Below are 24310 nucleotides of genomic sequence, written 5' to 3'. Positions count from 1 at the left end.
TGAGCTTAGTTTTGGAGGCTTTAGTTTTTGCAACCTTTTAGAGGGTCGTTGAGGACACTTGGAGGTTTATCTGTGTCCTCAGAGTCATCTGAGTATTGCTCCTGGTTCCTGTAGCCTCGGATGACCTTGAGGACACAAATAAACCTCCAAGTGGCCTCAATGGCTTTCTGAAAAGGATGCAAATGACCAGCTGTCTGCAAGGAGTAGAAATCCTTCAATTCCCCACCATCCTGTCAGAGCTGAAGAAGCTTCCTGAATGAGAAGCGAAACATCTTCAAAGAAAAATCAGAAAGTTCAGTTGCCTCTTGAAAAAAAAGCACTCCGAGGACATAGACAAAGCTCCAAGTGGCCTCAACGACTCTCTAAAAGGATGCAAATGACCAGCTGTCTGCAAGGAGTATAAATCCTTCCATTCCCCACCATCCAGTCAGAGCCGAAGAAGCTTCTTGGATGAGGAGCAAAATGTCTTCAGAAGGAAAACAAACAAGAAAGTCCAATTGCCTTCACAAATGTCTCACTTAACGAGAAATTTTGGGCTCGACTGTGGTCGTACGTTGAGGACTACCAGGGATCGATGGATCACTTTTGGCTATTTATTTTGGAAGAATATTGGCTCTAGCACTTAGAGTGGTGAGGTGACCTAGAGGTGGAGCTCTCACAATCAGGAGGCTGTGAGTTCGATCCTAGGTAGAGGCAAATATTGCTCTCTCTGGGCAGAATGAGACTATATCTGCCAAACAAAAAACTCTGCATTGGTGACAGGAAGGGCATCCGGCCAGTAAAACACTCCGCTAGCTCCTTTCAGTTGCCCAGCACCTTGCAGTTACCCTGCAAGGGATTATGAGGTCATTAAAAGAGGAGGAGGGGGATTAGCTCTAGCACTTGGGAGACACTCGATAAAATAATCGTTTCATGCACTCACGTTCACCCCAAGAAATCTGTCATTCCAATTCATTAGGAGGAGCTGATATTTGATGAAATATAGTCCAGATGCACGAACAATGCTAACAAAACTGCATAACCCTACATCAAGTTATTTTTTGTTAGGTAATTATACTGCCCGATCTTTGTTTCCATTTGCAAGGTTTCAAGTTCTTTGTCGAGCAAAATTAGCGGCAGCTGGGATTTATTTAGTGTTGCATACACCAGCAATGTGAATTTTCTTAATTGCAGGGTTTCGTTCTATTTTTAAACAATAGAATCCAAAAAACGTTCTTATTACGGGGTGCTGTGAATTTGAGGGGGAGGAAAACATTTTCTGAAAGGGTAAACGCTTTAAATAGCAGCCCTGGTTTCATTCCCTCCGACGTCCCCATGGAATGTTAACGCTCGCCATTGTGCCGCCTCCACGCTGCAACTCTGAGCAGGCAAAGGGGTGGATCCAGATTTAGGCCTGTACATTTGGTAGGGAACAAATTGTCCCAAAGGTGCTTTTTTTTCAGGAGGCAACTGGACTTCCTTGTTTTTTCTTTTGAAGGCATTTCGCTTCAAATCCAAGAAGCTTCTTCAGCTCTGACTTGGATGGAGGGGAAGGGAAGGATTTATATAGCTTGCAGACAGCTGGTCATTTGCATTGTTTTTAGAGAGCCAGTGAGGCCACTTGGAGGTTTATCTGTGTCCTCAGGGTCACCTGAGTGAGGCTCCTGGTTCCTGTAGTCTGCAATTTTTTTCTCTGGAAATCCATTCCTACTCCCACACCATTCAAAGGGTGTTCGTCCAAAATTGTACAGCTAAAAGTAGACAAAAGGAGTAGGAATGGATTTCCAGAGGAAAAAAAATACAGACTACAGGAGCCAGGAGTACTACTCAGGTGACCTACTCCAGCGATAACAATAGCCATTACACTTAGACTTATATACTGCTTCACGGTGCTTTAATGCCCTCTCTAAGCGGTTTACAAAGTCGGCCTCTGGCCCCCAACAATCTGGGTCCTCATTTTATGAACCTCAGATGGATGGAAGGCTGGTCAGAATCGAACTGCTGGCAATGGACAGAGTTAGAATGTAGTATTGGAAGGGAGGGAGGGAGGGAGGAAGATAGGTCAATAGCAGTAGCGCTTAAGATTTATATATTGATTCACCGTGCTTTACAGCCCTCTCTATGCAGTTTACTCCCCAACAATCTGGGTCCTCATTTTATGAACCTCAGAAGGATGGAAGGCTGAGTCAACCTTGAGCTGGTCAGAATCGAACTGCTGGCAATGGACAGAGTTAGAACGTAGTATTGGAAGGAAGGAAGAAAAGAAGGGAGGGAGGGAGGAAGGAAGGAAGAAAGCAGTAGCACTTAAGATTTATATACTGATTCACAGTGCTTTACAACCTGCATTAACACACACACAGAGATACCTCATCTTCTTTTAACGACTTCATAATCCCTTGCATGGTGGAATCTGGGCAACTGCATGAAGCTGAGTGTTTACTAGCCAGATGCCCTTCCTGTCACCAATGCAGAAGTTTTTTTTCAGCAGATCTGTCTGTCTGTCTGTCTCTATTTGTATCTATCTATCTATCTATCTATCTATCTATCTATCTATCTATCTATCTATCTATCTATCTATCTATCATCATCTATCTATCTATCTATCTATCTATCTATCTATCTATCTATCTATCTATCTATCTATCTATCTATCTATCTATCTATCTATCTATCTATCTATCTATCTATCTATCTATCATCTATCTATCTATCTATCTATCTCAATCAATCAATCAATCAATCAAAGAAAGCACATTTGTGTTGAGGACTACCTGCATTTCATTAACAGACGTACCTTCTTGTCTTCTTGGGGGGATCTGAAGCCCTGTCGAGAATCCAAGCGATCCTCCCTCTGAAATTCTTTCTCCGCCGGCTCTTTCTTTGGGGACAGGAGATGAGGCTGAGTGAAGCCGCCGCTGACCTTGTATCTGTCTGCTGGGATTTTGCTCATGGGAGGCGGAAGCGTCCCGCAGTTGACACTCGACCAACCGTCGGTAGAGTCCGTGTACGACTCTTGGTCGCTCAGGCATCCATGCTGCCAGTCTTTCAGCACGTGGGCAGGCAACCACCTCTGATGGTCCCCGGGGATCTTCTGACCTGAGGCTTTGGACAAAGGCCCCGGGACTTCAACGTGAGCCGAAGAGGCCAGAAACGTACTAAGGTTTTGAGATTTGTCGTTCTGGAACGTGGGAACTAAGCCTACATTTTCTTGTTCGTGACCAAAACTCCAGTGGGGATTCTGAGCTCTGTTTATTGGACTGCCCTGGAGATTGCTAAGTGGGTGTTTGTTGGAGTTGCTGCCTAAGTCTACCACTAAAACCCGACTTTTTTCCTCCTGATTGACGTTCCCGATCCCGCTGTCGCTGTTACTGCTCATGCTGTTGTTCCGCTGGGCGTCCGCATCTCCGTCTAGGAAGGCCCTGGCCCGCACCCCATCAATGAAATCCCCCATATCCCTGTAAAGGACAGAGACAAACTGAAGGACTGGGAAAGATGACAAGGGGAACTCGAGGCAGCCATTGGTGTCCGGATCGGCCGTGCATTCCAATCCGAACCGTCGGGCAATGCCCTGGTGAATTTTATGACTGAAGAGCTCGGGATCCACCATAAAGACGTGACAGGACGTCCTCAGGACCGCGTCATCCTCCGGAGCTAAGCTTGCCTCCTCGATGCTCTGCATGGTGACCAGTCCAAAAAATCGCTTGTCGTCGGGACAGAGCGCGCTGAAGGCCAGCTTCTCGGCTGGATAGGTTGCAATCACGATGGACAGGTTTGTGCACAGCTGGACGGCATTATGCATGATCCGTAGGGCCACTAACGAATGGATGCGTTGCTCGGCCCGAAGGCGGCGCATGCAGCCACGGATGGCCTGCAAGCTGTCGTATTCCAGATTTGAGCTGGAAGAAGGGAGCTCAATGGACCCCAGGTATCCCACAATCATGGCCACGTTCAAAACGCTGGCGTCGATTCCACCACATTCCTGGTCTTCCGGGCAAGCTTGAAAAACCGAGTTGTGGTTCGCGGTCTGGGCTTGCTCATCATACAGGACGTGGGGTTTATCGTTTGTCAGCGGAGATTCTGTTTCCAACCTGGCCCCCTCGTGGACGGACTTTTCCTTTCTTTTTGGCACCTGTGTCTCGCTTGGGCCAATATTAGAATTTTCGAAGATCATGTTGAAAATTTCACCGGATTGCATTTCCTCAACCACTTTTACCGCCCGGTTTATACCCGGGCCTTTCAGGTCAAGCATGGTCTTTGGCCACCCTTTTCCGTCATAGAGGCCCTCTTCTTCCTCGCTGGAACAAGCTTCCGCATGACCGAACCCTTCGGCGATGACCATGTGCAAAACCCCTGAGCATTTGCCGATCAGCTTCACCACGTCTTCGTGGGAAGCCCTTTTCACATTGATTTCGTTGATGGCAAATATTTTATCCCCTGCCTTCAGTCCCACGTAATCGGCCGGACTTCCTTTTAAAACAGAATTCAACACGCAGGGAGCTTGGCCAGAAAGAGTAAAGCCATATCCCGCTCTGCCTCGGGCGATTTCGACGTTTCGGATGCTGGAGCTGTGAGCCCGTAGCCGACGCTTGGGTTTCTCTCCTAGCCTGTACATGCTGGCATTTGGTCGGGGCAGAATAACCTCTGTCCGGAATTACATTTTTGTGGGTTATCCCTTCCCTTGTCCTAAAGGAAAAAGAAGATCCAAAAAAGAGGTTGAGACTTTGGAAAAATAAATAGAAATTCTTTATTGGCCATGTGTGATTGGACACACACAAGGAATTTGTCCCCGGTGCAGAAGCTCTCAGTGTACATAAAACCTATAAGTGATAAATCATGATCACAGTCGTCATAAAAATACATTCCTCGTAAATCATAAGATACAACACTTAGCAATAGCCATAGGATACTAAATAAGCAATCAATGTAAACTGTACTAGGAAACTAAATAAAATAATACAAATTGTAAAATTACAAGCAACAAACTTATAGTCATTAAGTAGAAAAGTAGGTCGTAGGAAGGACGAGAAGAAAAAGTGCAGAGAAGAGCAACTGAGATAGGCCTGGAGAGTAAAATATGTGAAGAAGGGTTGCAGGATTTGGGTTTGGCCAGTCTAGAGAAAAGAAGGACCAGGGGAGATATGATAGCAATCTTCCAGTATTTGAGGGGCTGCCCCAAAGAAGGGGAGGGGGTCAACTTATTTTTCCAAGCACCAGAAGGCAAAAGAAGAAACAATGGATAGAAACTCATTAAGGAGAAAAGCTACCTGGAATTAAGGAGAAACTTCCTAATAGTGAGCACAATTAACCAGTGGAACAAGAAGTTGCCTTCAGATATTGTGGGTGCTCCATCACTGAGGTTTTTAAGAAGAGACTGGACAGCCACTTGCCTGGAATGGTCTAGATAGGACTTCCTGTTTGAGCAGGGGGTTGGACTAGAAGACCTCTGTCATGCCCCTGTCGGAGTCTGGGACAGATGGAGTCTGGGACAGAAGGGAGAGATGGAACAGCTGACAGGGAGTGGGGGTGTGGCTCTGGTGGTTGTGGAGGAAACTGGGGAAGGGCACAGGCCGGATGGGCATTCAGAGGAAGACTCAGGCCCATCCCCTCTTCATCCTAGGGCATGTAGGGAGGAGCGGATAAGGGAGAAATGTGAGTGGCATGGTCTACAGGGGAGGAAGGGGCCCTGATCCCCTTCATGGGCTGTAGCTGGGAGGACTGTTTAAAAGAACAAACTGTGCATGGCAAAGTTGCTGGAAGCAAAATGTGCATTATTCTTGTCGAGCTTATCTGGGTTTTGGCTTCCTCCCAACTGTGGTTGCTGCCTTATCTGGTAGAAGTCTACAATTTATCATCCTTGCCTGCCATAGTAATTCCTTCAGTGTGGTTTGTGTTGTGTTTTTTTTATTTTGAATTAATTTTACTTTGGGTGCAGACTGCACTTACTCCCTTCGTAAACTGTTTTCTTTAGGAGTTTGATATCCAGCCGAGGATAATTGAACATTGAGAGCCAAGTTGAAGGCATTAAAGGGAATTTATTCTATTTTTGTGACTTGGTTATTTTTGTGACATGGCCCGAGTCATCACAACCTCCAAGGTCCTTTCCCACTCTGTTATTCTGTTGTGGGTGCTCCATCACTGGGTTTCAGCAAACCTGGCAGGGCTTTGACAGACTCGCTGCAGTTGTTAAATTGGTCTCATTCGGTTGTTAAGTGAATCCGGACTCCCCCGTCAACTTCACTGTTCAGAGAGAGAGAGAGAGAGAGAGAGAGAGAGAGAGAGAGAGAGAGAGAGAGAGAGAGAGAGAGGGAGAGGAGGAGGGGAGAGAGAGAGAGAGAGAGAGAGAGAAAGAGAGAAGAGAGAGAGAAGAGGGAGAGAGAGAAAGCTGTGCCTCCCCACTTTCCTTCCTTCTTTCTTTTGCTCCCTCCCTCCCTCCCTTTTCCTTCCTTCCTTCCCTGACTACCCCTCCTTCTCCCTTCCCTCCCTCCCTTCCTGTTCTTCCTTACCTCGTCTTTTGCTCTCCCTCCCTTTATCTTCCTTCCTTCCTTCCAACTCCTCCCTCCGTCCCATCCTTCTTTTTACCCCTCCTTCCCTTCCTGTTTTTTCCTTCCTTCCGCCTTTCCTACTTTTCTTTCTTTCGCGCTCCCTCTCTCCCTTTTCCTTCCTCCTCTCTCTACGCCTGCCTCCCTCTCTTCTGTCCTTCCTGATCTTTTTCCCTTCCTTCCCTCCGTCTTTTCTTTCCTTTATTCCTTTTTCCTTCCTTCCTTTCCTTTCTACCCCTCCCTTTCACTTCCCTCCTCCTGTTCTTTCTTCCCTCCCTTTCTTTTTTCTCTCTCCCTCCCTTTACCTTCCTTCCTTCCCTTTCTACCCCTCCCTTTCTTCCTGATTTTTCCTTCCTTCCTTCTTTCCTTTCCTTCTTTCGCTCCCTCCCTTTTCCTTCCAGTTTTTCCTTCCTTCCCTCTTTTCTTCCCTTCTTTCACTCTCCCTCCCTTTTCCTTCTCTCTCTCGCCTCCCTCCCTCCTGTCCTTCCTGTTCTTTTTCCTTCCTTCCTTCCTTCACTCATCTCTTTTCTTTCCTTCCACTGCTCTTCCTTTTCCTTCCTTCCTTCCCTTTCTACCCCTCCCTCTCACTTCCCTCTCTCTCTTCTCTCCTTCCTGTTCTTCCCTCCCTTTCTTTTTGTTTGCTCTCTCCCTCCCTTTACATTCCTTCCTTCCTTTCTACCCCTTTCCCTCTCTCCCTTCCTTTCCTGTTCTTCCTTCCTTCCTTCCCCTTCTACCCCTCCCTTCTTCCTTCCTGTTTCTTCCTTCCTTCTCTTTGCTTTCCTTCTTTTTTGCTCCCTCCCTCCCTTTTCCTTCCTGTTTTTCCTTCCTTCCTTCCCTCTTTTCTCTCCTTCTCTCTTTCACTCTCTCTCCCTTTCCCTCCCCTCTCTAATGCCTCCCTCCCTTCCGTCCTGTTCTTTTTCTTTCTTTCCCTTTCTCGCTTTTCTTTCCTTCTCTCTTTCCTTCTCTCTCCCCCTTCTTCCCTCTCTCCCTCCCACACAATTTTAGAGTGGAGTCGACCCACCTTCCAGCCCCTGAGGTGGCCTGGAGCTGTGTCCACCCCTGGCCAGGTCAAATTGGGCCAGCCAGACTTGTGAAACTTGGGGAACAGGTTCAAGAAAGGCACCACACCTGTGAGCAATTATCAGAGGGTTTTCTTGAGCATTGCCAAAAGGGAGACCGAGATCAAAGGCCATTTTGGAACAGAGCTATTATTCTAGGATAATGATTAGTTATCAGACTGACAGCTCCTGAGAAGGACCGCAGTACTAATTAAGAACAATTGCAAACACAAGGAAGGATATCACGAAAGAAAGATAATAGAGAGGATAGAAAGTACAGGTCATCCTCAACTTACAACGGTTCACTTAGTGACCATCCGAAGTTAGAAAGGCATTTGAAAAAAAAAAAAGCAATTCAGTAAGCATTTTTTTTTAACCTACGACCAGGGTTGGGATTCAAAAATCCTAGCAAACGATTTCGCTGCCCGGTTGCGGGTGGGCGTGGCCATGGTGGGCATAGCCCACCGGAACTTCCGAGAGGGCCACTTTTCGCCTTCCTCAGAGTCCGGAGGCTTACCTCAGGATTTTGGGAGGGTGAAAACGGCCTCTCTCGGGCTCCGGAGGGCCCCTGGAAGCTGGGAACAGGCCCGTTTTAAGACTTCCAGAAGGCCCATTTTTCACCGTCCCAGACTCCATGCGGGCCACACAGAGACTCCTGAAAGGGACGGGGCGGGCGGGGCCCACCAGACTTCCGGGAGGGCAGATTTTCGCCTTCCCCAGAGTCCTGAGGCTTCCCTCGGGACTCTGGGAAGCCGAAAACAGCCTCTCCCAGGGTCCGGAAGCCAGAAACAGGCCTGTTTCTGGACTTCTGGAAGGCCAGTTTTCGCCCTCCATGCAGGCCACACGGAGAGTCCTGAAAGGGGCGGGGTGGGGTGGGCGGGGCCAGCTGGTCGGTTCAACTACCAGTTTGGCGAACCAGATGTAAATTTAACTTCTGGTTCGCCCAAACCATTCTGAACCGGCTAAATCCCCCCCACACTGCTTATGACCATTGAAACTTCTGCATGGTGGCGTGATCAAAATTCGGCTGATTGACAGCTGGCTCACATCTATGACGGTCGCAGTGTCTCGGGAGTGGGGTGAAATGTGATCCCCTTTTGCGACCTTCTGACGAGCAAAGTCAATGAGGGAAGCCCGATTCTCTTCACAACCGGGATTTAACTTAACAAAGGCGGGGAGAAAAGTTGTAACAATGGGGCAAAAGTAAACTCACTTAACAAAGGTCTCCCTTTGGCGACCTAAGTATGGGGCTCAATTGTGATCATACGGCGAGGACTCCCTCTATTCCTGATCTTGGTATAAGGAAAAATAATTTATTATACCACCAAACCAAAGAATAAGGACAAGTTTGAATAATAGCAAGAGCAGAAGGAAGAGTACTTAGACTTCTATATCACTTCATAGTGCTTTCCAGCCCTCTCTAAGCAGTATATGGAGTCAGCTTCTTGCCCCACAAAATCTGGGTCCTCATTTGACCCACCTCGGAAGGACAGAAGGCTGAGTCAACCTGGAGCCAGTCAGGATTGAACTCCTGGCAATGAGCAGAGTTAGCCTGCAATGCTACATTCTAAACGGAAGGAAGGAAGGAAGGAAGGAAAGAAGGAAGGCTGAATCAACGTTGAGCTGGTCAGGAATGAACTGCTGGCAGTGGGCAGAATTAGCCTGCAATACTGCATTCTAACCACTAGGAAGGAAGGAAGGGAAAGGAAAAGAAAGGAGGAAGGAAGGCTGAGTCAACCTTGAGCTGATCAGGATCAAACTGCTGGCAATGAGCAGAGTCAGCGTGCAATTCTGCATTCTAACCACTAGGACACCATGGCCTTCCTTCCTTCCTTCCTTCCTTCCTTCCTTCCTTCCTTCCTTCCTTCCTTCCTTCCTTCCTTCCTTCCTTCCAACTTAGCAATAGCACTTAGGCTTATATACCACTTCATGGTGCTTTCCAGCCCTCTCTAAGCAGTTTACAGAGTCACCTCTGTCTTGACCCCAACAATCTGGGTCCTTATTTTATGAACCTTGGAAGGACAGAAGGCCAAGTCAACCTTGAGCTGGTCAGGATCAAATTGCTGGCAGTAAGCAGAGTTGGCCCTTCATTACTGCATTCTAACCACTGGGAAGGAAGGGAGGGAGGAAGATTAAATGAAGGGAAGGGAGGGGAGGGGAGGAAGGAAGGAAGGAAGGAAGGAAAGAAGGAAAGGAAGGAGGGAAGGAAGGGAGGGAGGACTAGCAATAGCTATATACCACTTCAGAGTGCTTTACAAGCAGTTTAGTGGGGGAGTTTACAGAGTCAGCCTCTTGCTCCTCCCCCAACAATCTGGGTCCTCATTTTCCTGACCTTGGAAGGACAGAAGGCTGAATCAACCTTGAGCTGCTCAGGACTGAACTACTGGCTGTGGACAGAGTTAGCCTGCAATGCTGCATTCTAAGCACAAGGAAGAGAGGAAAAAAGGAAGGGAGGAGGGAGGGAGGGAGGAAACAAAAAGGAAGGAAATGAAAGGGAAGGGGAAAAAAGGAAGGAGGGAGGGAGGGAAGGAAAAAGGAAGGAAGGAAGAAAAACGGAAGGAAGGAAAAGATGGTAGGAAGGAAAAGATAGAAGGGGGAGGGAAGAAAGGAAGGAAAAAGGAAGGAAGGAAAACGGAAGGAAAAAGGAAGGAAGGAAGGAAGGAAGGAAGGAAGGAAGGAAGGAAGGAAGGAAGGAAGGAAGGAAGGAAGGAAGGAAAAGGAAAAGGAAGGAAAAAGGAAGGAAGGAAGAAGGAAGGAAAACAGAAGGTTGGAAAAGATGATAGGAAGGAAAAGATAGAAGGGAGGGAGGGAAGGGAGGAAGGAAGGAAGAAGGGAGGAAGCTAGAAATAGCACTTATTGCCCCCAGGACAATAACACCAGAAAACCTGGTGTTGCAGGTTTTCAATTCAATGTGTGGAGTGTGAAGGATGTGTGTTTGTGTTTATTTTCATGGTCATGATGTGCACTGAAGATGGAGTTTGATTTCATTGTACGAGGTGCATGGACAACCAAGTAAACTAAACTCAGTAAAAATCATGCCCAGTTGGGGTCTCCTGTCTCCCAAATAACTTAGCAGGATCACCCCAGGAAAATTCAGGCTTGGCCAGGAATTTAAGCACTTCAAATGTAGGCTGTGATGGGTGCACCGTGGAAAGGCTAATAATTGAAGGGGGGAAAGAAAAAAGAAAAGAAAAAAACACAGAAGCAAATCCAAGTGGTTCCCAGCCCCTGAAGCGAGACCCGGAATGAAATTCAGCCTGTCATTTCGCTCTTGTTTTCGTCCAGCAACCAAAATGACCAGCCCAGCCAGGAAGGTAGGAAGCCAAGGAAGCCCCAGGGAAGAAAACCCAAGAAACTAGAAAAGGCTCTCGGAAGCAGACAGGTAGCTAGGCAGGCAGGTGGCCTCGCAAGACAGGTAGTCCTCGACTTACAACACTCTGTTTAGTGACTGTCCGGAGTTAAAGCGGCAGGGAAAAAAAGTGATTTATTTTTCACCCTTATGACCATCGCATTGGCAACGGACTCATCTTTATGACAGTGGCAGTGGCTTCACATTTACGACGGTGGCAGTGGCTCACATTTACGACGGTGGCAGTGTCACCTGATCCCTTTCGGGGACCTTTTGGTGAGCAAAGCCCAACCGGGGTGGGTGGGTGGGGAAATGGTCACATTCACTTAATGACCATTGTGACTTCATGGAACAGGCCGCAGGGATCCGCTTAACAACGGGGGTGAGAAAGGTCGTAAAATGGGGGCAAAGCTTGCTTCAAACAAATCTCTCGCTCAGCAATGGAAATTTTGGGGCTCCCTTGCAGGTGAAAGTCGAGGACCATCCTCCAGCAGGGAATAATAACTTCAGCTGGAAGAGGAGGAGGAGGAGGAGAGGCACCAACTTAGCCCAGAAACTGAAGCTCAGTGGGAAGAGAAAGGAAAAGAAAGGAGGGGAAAGGGGGGAAAGAGGAGCGGAGGGGAGGAGTAGGGGAAGGAGAGGGAAGAGAGGGGAAGCGAAAGGACAGGGAAAGGAGAAAAGGAAGGAGAAGGGAGGGAAGGAAGGAGAGGGAAAGGAAAGAAAGGGAAGGGGCAAGGGAGGAAAGGAAGAAGGGGAGGGGAGGGGAGGAGGAAAAGGAGGAATATAAAAGAATGAAGGGGAACAGAAGGGAGGGGAAGGGAGATAAAAGGAGAAAGAGAAGGGAAGGAAGGAAGAGGGAAAGGAAAGAAAAGAAGTTAATGGATGAAGAAAGGAAAGGAAGGGAAGGGAAGGGAAGGGAGGGGAGGAAGGAAAGAAGGAGGAAAGAAAAAGAAAGAAAGAAAGAAAGAAAGAAAGAAAGAAAGAAAGAAAGAAAGAAAGAAAGAAAGAAAGAAAGAAAGAAAGAAAGGGAAAGGAAGGGAAGGAAGGAAAGGAAATTAATGGATGAAGTAGGGGAGGGAGGAAGGAAGGAAGGAAGGAAGAAAGAAGGAAAGGAAGAAAAGGAAAGAAAGGAATGAAGGAAAGAAAGAGGGGAAGGAGGAAGAAAAGGAAGGAAAGAAAGAAAGAAAGAAAGAAAGAAAGAAAGAAAGAAAGAAAGAGGGGAATGAGAAAAGAAAAAGTAAGAAAGTGGGGAAGGGGAAGAAAAAGAATGAAAGAAAGAGGGGAAGGAAGGAGAAAGAGGGGAAGGAAGGAAAAAAAGAATGAAAGAAAGAGGAAAGGGAAGGAGAAAGAGGGGTGAGAAAAGAAAAGAAAGAAAGGGGAAGGAAGGAAGAAAAAGAACAAAAGAAAGAAAGAGGAGAAGGAAGGAAGGAGAAAGGGCAAGGAGGAAAGAAAAAGAAAGAAAGAAAGAAAGAGGGGAAGGAGGAAAGAGAAAGAAAGAAGGAAGGAAGGAAAGAAAGAGGGGAATGAGAAAAGAAAAAGAAAGAAAGAGGGGAAGGAAGAAAAAGAACGAAAGAAAGAGGAGAAGGAAGGAAGGAGAAAGAGGGGAAGGAGAAAAGAAAGAGAGAGGGAGGGAGACGGGAGGGAAGGGCCAGATGCCCACGCAGAGCCCCCACGGGGAGGCCAGAGGGGCGCCCCTTCCCCAAACCCTCCCCCGCGGAGCAACCGCGACCCCTTCCCGTCGCCCCCCACCCGCCCAGCGCCTCCCTCCCTCCCCGGGGCCGGAGCGGCTCTCCTTCCCCATGAGGAGGAGGGTCTCCCTCGCCCCCGCCCGCCCTTTGTCCGCCGCCGCTCACCTCCGCCGCCGTTGCCGAGGCCGCCGCCGCCGCCGCCTTCGGCCCCCGTTGCCAAGGCGACGCGCGCCGCCGCTGTCAATCACCGGGCCCCGCTCAGGCCCGCCCCCGCTCCCCCCCCCCCGCTGGCGTGGCAGCGTCGCTCTGCCTGCGGACTACGGCTCCCGGCCTGCAACGCGGCGGAGGGAGGGAGGGAGGGAGGGACGAAAGGAGGCGGGGAGCTCTCCCTCTCTGGCCCCGCCTCTCTTGCCCCGCCCACACCCCGCCCCCTTAACAGCTGTCGGCAGCCATGCCCGAAGATGACGGACGTGGTGGTGCTGGAGGGGCAGCTCAAGTGGCGGGAGGGGAAGAAGGTACCCGGGAGGGGAGGGGAAGGGAGGGCGGAGGGAGGGGGTCGGGGGTCGCCCTGGGACGCTGCTAACCCCCCATGTCTCTCTCTGTTCCCCCTCCAGTGGAAGAGCCGGTGGCTGGTCCTGCGCAAGCCGTCTCCTGTGGCCGGTGAGTCCCCTCCAAGCAGAGAAAGAAAGAAAGAGGGGAAGGAAGGAAGAGAAAGAAAGAGGGGAAGGAAGGAAGAGGGAAAGGAAGGAGGGAGGAAAGAGGGAAGGAAGGAAGGAAGGAAGAGAAAGAAAGGAGGCGAAGGAAGGAAGAGGGAAAGAAAGGAGGAAAGAACGGAAGAGGGATTGAAGGAAGGAAGAGGGGAAGGAAGGAAGAGGCTGAAGAAAGGAAGGAGGAAAGAAAGAAAGGGGAAGGAAGGAAGAAGGAGAGGGAAGGAAGGAAGGAAGAAAAAAGAAAGTGGAAGCAAGGAAGAAGGGAAGGAAGGAGGAAAGAAAGAGGGGAAGGAAGGAGGGAAGAAAGAAAGAGGAAGGAATAGGGGAAGGAAGGAAGAAAGGGGAAGGAAGAGGGGAAGGAAGGAAGGGCTTTCCTGGGCTTTCCTGGTGGCCTCCCATCCCCACGACCTTCCGCTCATTCGCTACCCGTGCAGAAGTGAGACCCCCCCGGAGGACTGGGACAGCGGCTGCAGCTTTTGGATGGCCCCTTTTTTTCTGCCTGCCTGAGAGTGGGAGGGGAGCAAGGGTCCGGCTTGGAGGGAGGGAGGGGCACCCATGCAGTCCCTGCATCTGGGGGGGGTGAATCTCCAGGAGGAGGGGGACCCTGGGAGGTCATGGGGACTCCCCTCCTTGGCTGACCTGGTTGGGCAGGGATGTGGCTCAACGGGTGGGATTCTGCCCCTCCACTTGCCCCGCCACCTCCCCGTCCCCCTCAAACAATACTTGAAACAATACTTGAATTGGTTAGATGAATCCAGGTACTCCTTGACTTACAACGTTTCATTTTCAACTTTCATTTAGCGACTGTTCGTAGTTGCAAGGAAAAAATGACTGGAGGCCGTTTGTCACACTTAACAACCATCACGACCTCCCCTGTGATCGTGTGATCAAAATTTAGGCGCTCGGTAACCAACTCGGTAACCTACGACGGCCGCAGTTGCAGCCAAATCAACGGGGAAACCCAATTCCCTTAACAACTGGGTCGGCTCCCTTAAACCACGGTCGCGATTCCCTTAACGGTGGCGTGAAAGGTCGTAAAGTGGGCAAAGCTCGCGTAACAAAATGCTTCATTCAGCTACCCTGAATCTTGGGCCCGTCGTAGCTCGAGGGCTGCCTGTAGTATGAGCAAGGGATACTATCTCTGCCTATTTTAATTTGGATTATTCTCATCACATATCGCAGGGCTGATGTATAGGCCATTCTGTAATTCCTATAACCGTGTTGGCAAACCTATGCCATGCATGCTGGAAGTGGCACAGGGAGCCATTTCCCCCGGCACGTGAGTGGTCGCCCTGAAGATACCCACTGTGCATGTGCGTGCACCGCCGCCCAACAGCTGTTTGTTGGGTATCTGGCGCGCATGTGCAGGCAGCGGAGGGGGTGCGCGGGAGACTTGCGCGCACACACAGATGCACTATGCATGTGGAGGGCCCAACACACATTGCCTTCTGGGTGCTGGCATGCGAACGCACGCAACTGAGCGCGTGCACAATTATCAGCACGGGAGCTGAAAAAGGTTCCCCACTACTGTCCTATAACAATCTGAATCCTCAAAGCCTAAATCTCCCATAACAACCAGGTGATGTGACGTACATTTCAAAGATGCTTGTAATTGTTTAAAGAATGGTTGTTGCTCCTGGGGAGGAAAACTGGCTGTTCTAGGCTTCGTCAATTGTAATTATTCACAAACTTGTTTTAAAAGCAAAACCTATTTTATTGCAACGCTGGGAATTGTTTCCATTCCCAGCCGGAATTAATCTCAAACAGTCCCCTGAGATAAGCACCCAACTTTCAGTTCTGTGGAATGCTGCTAAAAACAGAAGTTTCCAATGAACTAGAAAAGAAACCAACCGAAGTAAACAGGGCTTCACGGAGGACTCTGAACCGATCGAACTACTTTGCTTCCTGCACAGGTTTCGTCATCTTGGCCAGACTTTTAACCCTTATGGGAGGGACAATCACCTCCCAGCCTTACTCCCGAGTCATCCCTTTTGTCTCAGCCGTTCTTGCCTTCTAGCAGCTCTGCGCACACATGCACTGGGAACAGGCTCCCCTGGTTCCTCTGCCTCGCTGCTGCCAGACCCTGAAGGCTCCGGAGGTAGCACCCCACTCCCAGATGGTCCAGGTCCCATCTCTGCATTGGATGCAGAACCCTCGTCCGAGTCCTCTCCAGATTCTCTGACTGGTCCCCTTTCTTTCCCACTGTCTGATTCCGCTACCATCTGCACCGGCTGCCAGTGGCAAATCTAGACTGCACACTAAAAAGCAGAGGCATCACCCTACCAACACAAGTGTGTAGCGTCAAGGCTATGGTTTTCCCAGTTCCAATGTATGGCTGGGAAAGATGGACTATAAGGAAGGCTGAGTGCCAAAGAATGGAGGTTCTTTGAACTCAGGTGCTGGAGGAGGAGACTCCTGCGAGGCCATCAAACCGGTCAGTCCTAGAGGAGATCAACTCTGACTGCTCTTTAGAAGGCCAGACCCTGAAGATGAAACTCAGACTTTGGCCACCTCATGAGAAGGAAGGGACTCCCTGGAGAAGAGCCGAATGCTGGGAAAGATTGGGGCAATAGAAGAAAGGGTAGGCAGAGAAGGAGGAGGCTGGATGGAGTCACTGAAGCAGTCGGCGTGAGCTTAAATGGGCTCCAGAAGATGGTAGAGGACAGGAAGGCCTGAAGGAACGTTGTCCATGGAGTCGCGATGGGTCGGGCACGACTACAACAACAAATTTAATGAAAAGAAGGATTAGAGGTGACATGATAACAGTCTTCCAATATTTGAGGGGCTGCCCCAAAGAAGAGGGAGTCAAGCTATTTTCATGAGCAGGGGGTTGGACTAGAAGACCTCCAAGGTCCCTTCCAACTCTTGTTATTCTGTGAAGCCTAACAAAGAAGAACAAGGCTAGGCATTTTATTGCATATCCAAATGCACCTTTTGTCTCTGTAATACAAAAGTTGGCATAACATTCGGGGGGACAAGGGGAACAGATCAGGGATGGGATTCAAAAATCAGTCAACCGGTCGCTGGGTGGGCATAGCCACGGTGTGTGCTTTTTGCCTTCCCCACAGTCCGGAGGCTTCCCTTGGGCCTTTGGGAGCGTGAAAACGGCCTCACCTGGGACTCAGAGGCCCTCCGGAATCCGGAAACAGGCCCGTTTCCGGACTTCTGGAAGGCCCATTTTTCGCCCTCCCAGCCTCTACGCGGACGCTGCACTTACTTGCATTCAAAAAGGGCTGTGTGGAGACGCGGGAGGGGAGGGGAGGGGAGGGGTGGGTGGGGCCAGCCAGTCGGTTCAACTACCGGTTCAGCAAACCAGATGTAAATTTAACAACCGGTTCATTCGAACCAGTCTGAACCGGCTGAATCCAACCCCTGGAAGAGATGTGAGAGATGGGGAACAGACAAGCAAGAGAGGTAGGAGCCTCCGATGGATTTGGGTGGCAGGGCAGGCAGGAATTCTGGGGTCTCTAGATGACCTGAATGGCTGAGGGGCAGGGGGCAGGTCTTCTCTTGGAGCTCCAGAGTTGGGTTTGAGGGCCGTTCTCTCTCTCTCTCTCTGCCAGACTGTTTGCTCCTCCTGGTGTACAAGGAAAGGTCTGAATGTCTCCGAGGGCTGAAGGAGCGGAGCAGCGTGACCTTGGAGGACATCTGTGGCTTGGACCCCGGGCTTTGCTACGAGGGGCTGACCCACACCCTGGGCATTATCTGTCTCACCCAGGTGGTGATGCTGGGCTTTGAGAGCAAGGAAACCATGCACACCTGGGATGCGCACATCCGCTACAGTTTAGGAGAAGGTAAGTTAATAGGAAGGAAGGAAGGAAGGAAGGAAGGGGGCAATAGCAGTAGCACTTAGACTTATACACCGCTTCACAGTGCTTAACAGCCTTCTCTAAGCAGTTTACAGAGTCAGCCACTCGCCCTCAACAATCTGGGTCCCTGTTTTACCAACCTCGGAAGTATGGAAGGCGGAATCAACCTTGAGCCAGTCAGGATCAAACTGCTGGCAATCGGCAGAGTTAGCCTGCAATACTGCATTCTAACCATTGGGAGGGAGGGAGAAAGGAAGGCTGAGTCAATCTTGAGCTGGTCAGGATTGAACTGCTGGAAGTTGGCAGAATTAGCCTGCAATATTGCATTCTAACACTAGGGAAAGAGGGAGGAAGGCTGAGTCCACCTTGAGCTGGTCAGGATCGAACTTCTGGCAGTCAGCAGAGTTGGCCTGCAATACTGCATTCTAGCCACTAGGGAGGAAGGCAGAGTCAACCTGAGTGGTCAGGATCGAACTGGTGGCAGTCAGCAGAGTTGGCCTGCAATACTGCATTCTAGCCACTAGGGAGGGAGGGAGGGAGGGAGGAAGGAAGGAAGGAGGGCAGGCTTAGTCAACCTTCAGCCAGTCAGGATCGAACTTCCTGGCTGTGGGCAGAGTTTACCTGCAATACCGCATTCTAACCCCTGTGCCAACAGAGCTCTTAAAAAATTAAAAGAGCAGGCAAAAGTGGATGAGGAGGAGGAGGAGGATGGCAATTGCACTTAGACTTCCTTGAGCCAGTCTGGATCAAACTCCTGGCTGTGGCCAGTGTCAGCTTGCAATACCGCATTCTAACCACTGCACCACCACAGCTCCCTACAGGCATCTACAGATTAGAATGATGCTGTTAGAAGCAAAGATGCTGGTTGACTCAAAGGGCAGTAGGTAGAGTAAAGCTATTTCAATGAAAAGCTGAATCCCTTGGGTTTGTTCCTCCCACCAGTCCATCGATTTCATGTCGTGGTAGCACCTGGAACCAAACTGGAAAGTGGCCCAGCGACTCTTCACTTCTGCAACGACATCCTGGTATTGGTGAACGATGTCCCACCGGTCATCATGGGACAGTGGAAGCTCTCGGACCTTCGGCGCTATGGAGCCGTTCCTAATGGATTTGTTTTTGAAGGCGGGACACGATGCGGCTTCTGTGAGTATTCGCCATTCCAGGATACCATGTTTCCCCCAAAATAAGACCCTGTCTTATATATTTTGCCACCAAAAAAAGGCACCAGGTCTTATTTTCGGGGGATGCCATCCACTGACTAACCACACTTGCGCGTGTTGCCCCCCGGCCTCCTTTTCGCTGTCAGAGGCCTTCAGGAACCTCTGCGGCCGGCAAGGCTTTCCTGAAGGCCTCTGCAGCCAATAACAGAGCTCTGGATCGATCCTGAGCTTTTGTTATCAGCTCCAGAGGCCATCAAGAAAGCCTTGCCAGCCTTGCCAGCTGCAGAAGAAAAGGGCCGGCATGGCAGGTATCGGGGTGTGCGAGGCCTGGCTACAAATGTCCAAAGGTAAATAGTAGGGCAGCTCCACTCCACCATCCCCATCCTAGCTTAATTTTTACCCATCTACTCTGGAGTGGGTAGGATCTTAATTAGGGCTTATTTTTTGGGGGGTAGGGCTTATATTGGGCGCACGTGTAAAAAAAATCAAGCTAGGGCTTACTTTCAGGGTAGGTCGTATTTTTGGGGAAACGGGATTTGTTTTTACTCTGAGTTTAGAGGAAAAAAGAACAGCGAATCCAACAGGTTAGAGAAGCCAGCCCACGAAAGTTTTTTTCTGGACTGCTGGGAAGCCCTAGCAAGAGAATGTGACCAAAAGAAAACAATGGGGGAATTCATCCTTTCAACAGCCCTAATTCTAAAATGTAAAGAAAAGTCTAGCTTTTAAAAAAAATGTTTTTTTTTAAAGTGTTTGGATTTCACCATTAAAACAAGTAGAGATCTTGCATGCAAATGGCATTTTCATTTAGAAGTTGTGGAAACTACAGCTATTCCTTGACTTACGGCCATAACAGAGCCCCAAATGTCTACTGTTCAGTGAGACATTTCTTAATTGAGCTTTGCCCCGTTTTGCAGCCTTTCCTGCCCCTGTTGTTAAGTGAATCACTGCAGATGTTCAGTTAGTAGCGCCATTTGTTAAGTGAATCTGGCTTCCCCATTAACTCGGTTAGTCAGACGGTTGCAAAAAGGGGATCGTGTGATTTCCCCCCCCCAAGACTTGGCCACCGTCGTAAGTATGAGTCAGTGGCCAAGCATCTGAATTTTGATCAGGTGGCCGTGAAGATGCTACAAATGTTGTAACTGTGGAAAGCCATCATAAGTCACTTTTTTCAGTGCTGCTGTAACTTTGAAGAGTCACTAAATGGTCACTCTCAAGGACTACCTGTAATTGTGATGGAGAATCCTTCAACTCCTGAAGCAGTCTACCCCTCTTTTCAACAATTCTTACCTATTGGGAATTTTTTTTTTTTGCTAATATCTAATATCTACCCTATTTCCCCGAAAATATGACCTATCCTGAAAGTAAGTCCTAGCTTGATTTTTATATGTGTGCCCAATATAAGCCCTATCCCCAAAATAAGCCCTAATTAAGATCCCGCCCACTCCAGAGTGGATGGGTAAAAATTAATCTAGGGTGGGGATGGGGTGGCGGTGGAGCTGCCCTACTACTTACCTTTGGACAGGTGTAGCCAGGCCTCACACACCCCCGACACCTGCCTGGCTGGCTCATTTCTTCTGCAGCTGGCAAGGCTGGCAAGGCTTTCTTGAAGGCCTCTGTTTACTTTACTTTTACTTTACTTTTACTTTACTTTTACTTTTACTTTTACTTTACTTTTACTTTACTTTTACTTTACTTTTACTTTACTTTTACTTTTACTTTACTGTCATTGCATCTCGTACAACAAAATTAAGCACCATCTTCAGTGTACATTATGATGATGAAAATAAACACACACACGCATCCTTCACATTCTATACATGAATTGAAAACACCTGATACTGCATGAATATTGCACTATTATACAGTAGAATCCAATAGAGTTACTTGCCCTGGGATAGAAGCTGTTGGTAATAGTTCAAAAAAAGGGTGCCCAGGGTGAGATGGATCTTTGAGAATGTTTTGAACTTTCTTAAGGCAGCGGGAGCTATGAAGCTCTTCCAAAGAGGAGAGAGGGCAACCAATGATGCTCTGGGCAATGATGTTAACCCTATGGAGTGCTGTCCTATCTGCCACTGTGCAACTGGCAAACCAGACAGAGGTGCTGTAAGTTAAGATACTCTCTATGGAGCAGCAGTAGAAGGTCACCAGCAGTTTTTCATTCAGTTGTTCTTTTCTGAGAAGTCTCAGGTAGTGTAATCTCTGCTGGGCCCTTTTGACCAGGGCTGCAATGTGAGCACCCCAGGTCAGATCATCTTTTAGGGTAACATCCAAAAACTTAAAACTGGCCACTTGATCCCCTCAGTCTCCCTTGATAAGCAAGAGCTGGAGGTCTGATCTGTTCCTTCTATATAGTCCACTATCAGCTCCTTGGTCTTATTGGAGTTGAGGACCAAGTTATTGTCTCCGCACCACAAAAGCAACTGTTGGTCCATCTCATCTCAGTAGGCAGACTCATCCCTTCCCCGGAGATTAGTCCCACCGCTGTTGTATCATCTGCAAATTTAATAATAGTATTACTGCTCTGTAGCTGATAACAAAGCTCCGGATCGATCCAGAGCTCAATTATCGGCTGCAGAGGCCTTCAGGAAAGCCTTGTCGGCTGCAGAAGAAGAAGTTCTTGAAGGCCTCAGACAGCCAAAAGGAGGCCGAGGGGGGCAACCCATGCAAGTGAAGTTAATCAGTGGATGACGTCCTCTCCCGAAAATAAGACCTTGTGCCTTTTTTGGTGGCAAAAAAATATATAAGGTCTTATTTTTGTAGAATCCCTCCTTCCTCTTCCTATCCCCTGGAACAGCTCTGGAGAGGTCTGCTTGCTTTCTCTCTTCTTTGGCATTTTGATAGTTCTGTTCGTCTTATACCAGCTTGATGAAGAAGGGTGGACTACAAGTCCCAGAGTTCCCCGGATAGCGTGGGATTTGGGGAGTTGAAGCCCACACATATTCAAGCTGCGGAGGTTGACAGTCGCTGGTTTCAACAGAAGGAGAAGTTTCAAAGCTGGATTTCCCATTGATACTGTGGGAACCTCTTATTTCTTCCTTTTTTTATGTTATGTTTATTTTAATCCCCCTAAAGTAAGGAGTGTCGTTGTTTTTTTTCTAACCAATCACAGATATATTATTTGATTATGCTGTAAATATATTTCGCCCGATGTTTTTCAAGCTTTCAGCACATTCACGGTAGACTAACACGCATAAGAGAGAAGACCTGATGTCAATCAGAATAGAGTTGGAAGGGACCTTGGAGGTCATCTAGTCCAACCCCCTGCTCAAGCAGGAGACCCTAAACAATTCCAATAAACAGACTCTAGGCACCTAGAGTCCCATGATGGGAGCCCCTTGTAAATAAATCAATGAATGTGCTTGATTTGTTATATGATAATCTATGCATATTATAATCTTGCATATTATAATCTAAATATGCAAATGCTGAATGCATGGCAGGGAAATGCATATATAAAGAAGGGATTTTTTTAAAAAATCATTTATGGTAGACATGTGATAAAACAAAGAAACATTGGAGCAGATTCTTGAAAGTGAATATAAAGATAAAACCAGAATTTTTTTTCTTCTGGGTTTAATGGAAAAAGACTTGGGGCAATTTGGAACATGAATGATATATAGCTTGATGACAGCTAGATTACTTTATGTACAAAAATGGAAGGACACTTTGATTCCCACAATAGACAAACAGCTGTCCAAGCTGGTGGGAGTTAGCAGAGAGGGCTAAAGGGGAAAAAAACCCCACACAATTGATTTTGTTTCTCCTTGGAAACCACTTCTGGACTTTGTGCTTAAGGTGGGGGGAAAATGAATATTTGATTTTGGGTTTTACCGATCTGATAGATCTTTTGTTATAAAAATGTCTAGTCTATACTATTACGTAAAAGTAAAAAGGTGAGGTTTGATGTTGTTCTACTGAATAAGTCAGAAGTCAACACTTTTATTTTCATTCTCCCTTCTTTTCTACACTTTTCCCTTCCCTTTACCCTCCCCTGTTTTTCCTATTATTCGCTTTTATAGTATTGCATTATATATTATCTATATCTATATAAGCGAAATACCATTCACACATCATCACAAAATCTCCAGAACCGTAAAGCCTACAAACTTGAAATTTGGCACATATGTTCCTCTTGGCTTCTAGGTGCTCACTAAGAAAGGGTTTTTCAAAATGACCATCAGAGCGTTAGTATTTCCTATTTCCTATTATTATTATTATTAGATTATTATTATTATTACTATTAACACGCTCTGATGCTAAGGAGTTCTCCTCCCCCTTCTCACCTGAAAAGGAATCTGTTCCAAATGCAAAACACCTGCAGAGGAGAGGAGTTTCAGTTTTTTTAGTTTCACAGCAGCAACCAGCTTTAGTATACAACAGTTGAGCTAAGCCACGCCCAGGATCCTTGCTGTCTCCTTGCTCACACAGCAAATACCGTTTCAGTTTCCAAACAGCCCTCAACTCTCCCACACACCGACAGGACATTAGCCAGGTAAATACTGATGGATGTTGGTAGGCAGATGCACATTTTTTTTCTCCTTACTTTGCTCCCCAAAAACTAAGCCCAACCACATAGTTTTGCAGAGAAGCACAGGTATCGAGCTAGTAAACTAATAAAAAGGATCAACATTTGATAAAGCAGTCAATCAATCAATCAATCAAACACTGAATGCATAGCAAGTGTAAATGTTTTGCTCTTTTTCAGGGCCGGAGTCTTTTTCCTCTCATGCACGGAAGGAGAAAAAATCAGCTTTCTCTTCGACTGTATTGTTCATGGCATCTCTCCAACCAAAGGCTTCCGGCGTGCGCTAGCAGGTTAAGACTTGGAACCCCCACAGGGATGGGGTGATAAGCAAAGCTGAGCAAGGGGGTGGACTAGAAAACCTCCAAGGACCTTTCCAACTCTTGTTAATTCTACTCCAGTCTACTCTACTCTACTCTTCCCACCCACCCTACCCTACTCTCTCCTTACTCTACTCTACTCTACTCTACTCTACTCTACTCTACTTACTCTAGCCTAGCCCACCCACCCCTCCTAGCCTCCTCACCTACCCTACCCTATCCTACTCTACTTCTACCCCCCCCCCTACCCTACCCTACCCTACCCTACCCTACCTTACCCTACCCTACCCTACCCTACTCTACTCCTATGCTTTGGGGTGATAAGCCAAGTTTGTCCACTCTAAATAACTAAACCCCGATATTTAGGTATTTAGAAAGAGAAAAAAAGAGAACCTCACTGGATAAAAGTAAGCTTTGGTAAGGCCATTCTTGAAATACTGCACCCCGTTTTGGTTGCCATAGTGTAAAAAAAGATGTTGAGACTCTAGAAAGAGTGCAGAGAAGAGCAACAAAGAGGATTAGGGGGCTAGAGGCTCTAAAGGATACGATGATGCGATGAACAGTTGCAGGAACTGGGCCTGGCTAGTCTAGGGAAGAGAAGGACCAAGGGTGACATCATAGCAGAATATTCCAATATCTCAGGGGCTGCCCCAAAGAATAGGGTAGAACAAGAAGCAAGGGGTGGAAACTAATCAAGGAGAGGAGCAACCTAGAACTAAGGAGAAATTTCCTGACAGTGAGAACAATTAACCAGAGGAACGACTTGCCTCCAGAAGTTGTAAATGCTCCAACACTGGAAGTCTTTAAGAAGAGATTGGACAACCATTTGTCTGAAATGGTGTAGGGTTTCCTGCCTAGGCAGGTGGCTGGACTAGATGACCTCCAAGATCCCTTCCAACTCTGTTATTCTATTCTATTCTACTCTACTCCTATTCTACTCTACTTGTATTCTATTCTACTCTACTCTATTCTACTCTACTCTACTCTACTCTGCTTGTTTTCTATTCTACTCTACTATTCTACTCTACTCCTATTCTACTCTACTCCTACTCTACTCTACTCTACTCTACTCTACTCTACTCTACTCTACTCTACTCTACTCTAAAAATGTCCAGTTCATAACCCAAGGGTTTAAGACAGTGTTCCCGAATCTTTCCGGCTTTGTGGACTGATGTG

At 47.9% G+C, this 24310-nt stretch overlaps 2 protein-coding genes across 4 annotated transcripts in view; one reads left to right on the top strand and one right to left on the bottom strand.

Annotated features, from left to right (window-relative positions):
* Positions 1–12931, bottom strand: part of RGS12 (regulator of G protein signaling 12) — a 64865-nt gene extending 51934 nt beyond the window's left edge. The window contains exons 1-2 of the mRNA XM_087963440.1: positions 12779–12931; positions 2774–4662 (exon numbers count right to left, since the gene is read on the bottom strand). Of these exons, the coding sequence (XP_087819566.1) occupies positions 2774–4591 (1818 nt within the window). The 5' untranslated portion in view covers positions 4592–4662; positions 12779–12931. The remainder of the gene's footprint in view (positions 1–2773; positions 4663–12778) is intronic.
* A 23-nt stretch (positions 12932–12954) lies between these two features.
* Positions 12955–24310, top strand: part of DOK7 (docking protein 7) — a 24257-nt gene continuing 12901 nt past the window's right edge. For all 3 annotated transcript variants that reach the window (XM_087963437.1, XM_087963435.1, XM_087963438.1), the window contains exons 1-5: positions 12955–13128; positions 13228–13273; positions 16887–17117; positions 18075–18276; positions 22998–23107. In XM_087963437.1, coding sequence (XP_087819563.1) covers positions 13075–13128; positions 13228–13273; positions 16887–17117; positions 18075–18276; positions 22998–23107 — 643 coding nt within the window. In that variant the 5' untranslated portion in view covers positions 12955–13074. The remainder of the gene's footprint in view (positions 13129–13227; positions 13274–16886; positions 17118–18074; positions 18277–22997; positions 23108–24310) is intronic.

This window comes from Notechis scutatus, chromosome 4 (genome assembly GCF_049901735.1).
Source record: "Notechis scutatus isolate UNSWTSFEM ecotype Mainland chromosome 4, rNotScu1.2, whole genome shotgun sequence".
Taxonomy (NCBI): domain Eukaryota; kingdom Metazoa; phylum Chordata; class Lepidosauria; order Squamata; family Elapidae; genus Notechis; species Notechis scutatus.
The sequence above is the reverse complement of the archived record's forward strand: the minus strand, read 5'-3'. Positions and strand labels throughout refer to the sequence as shown.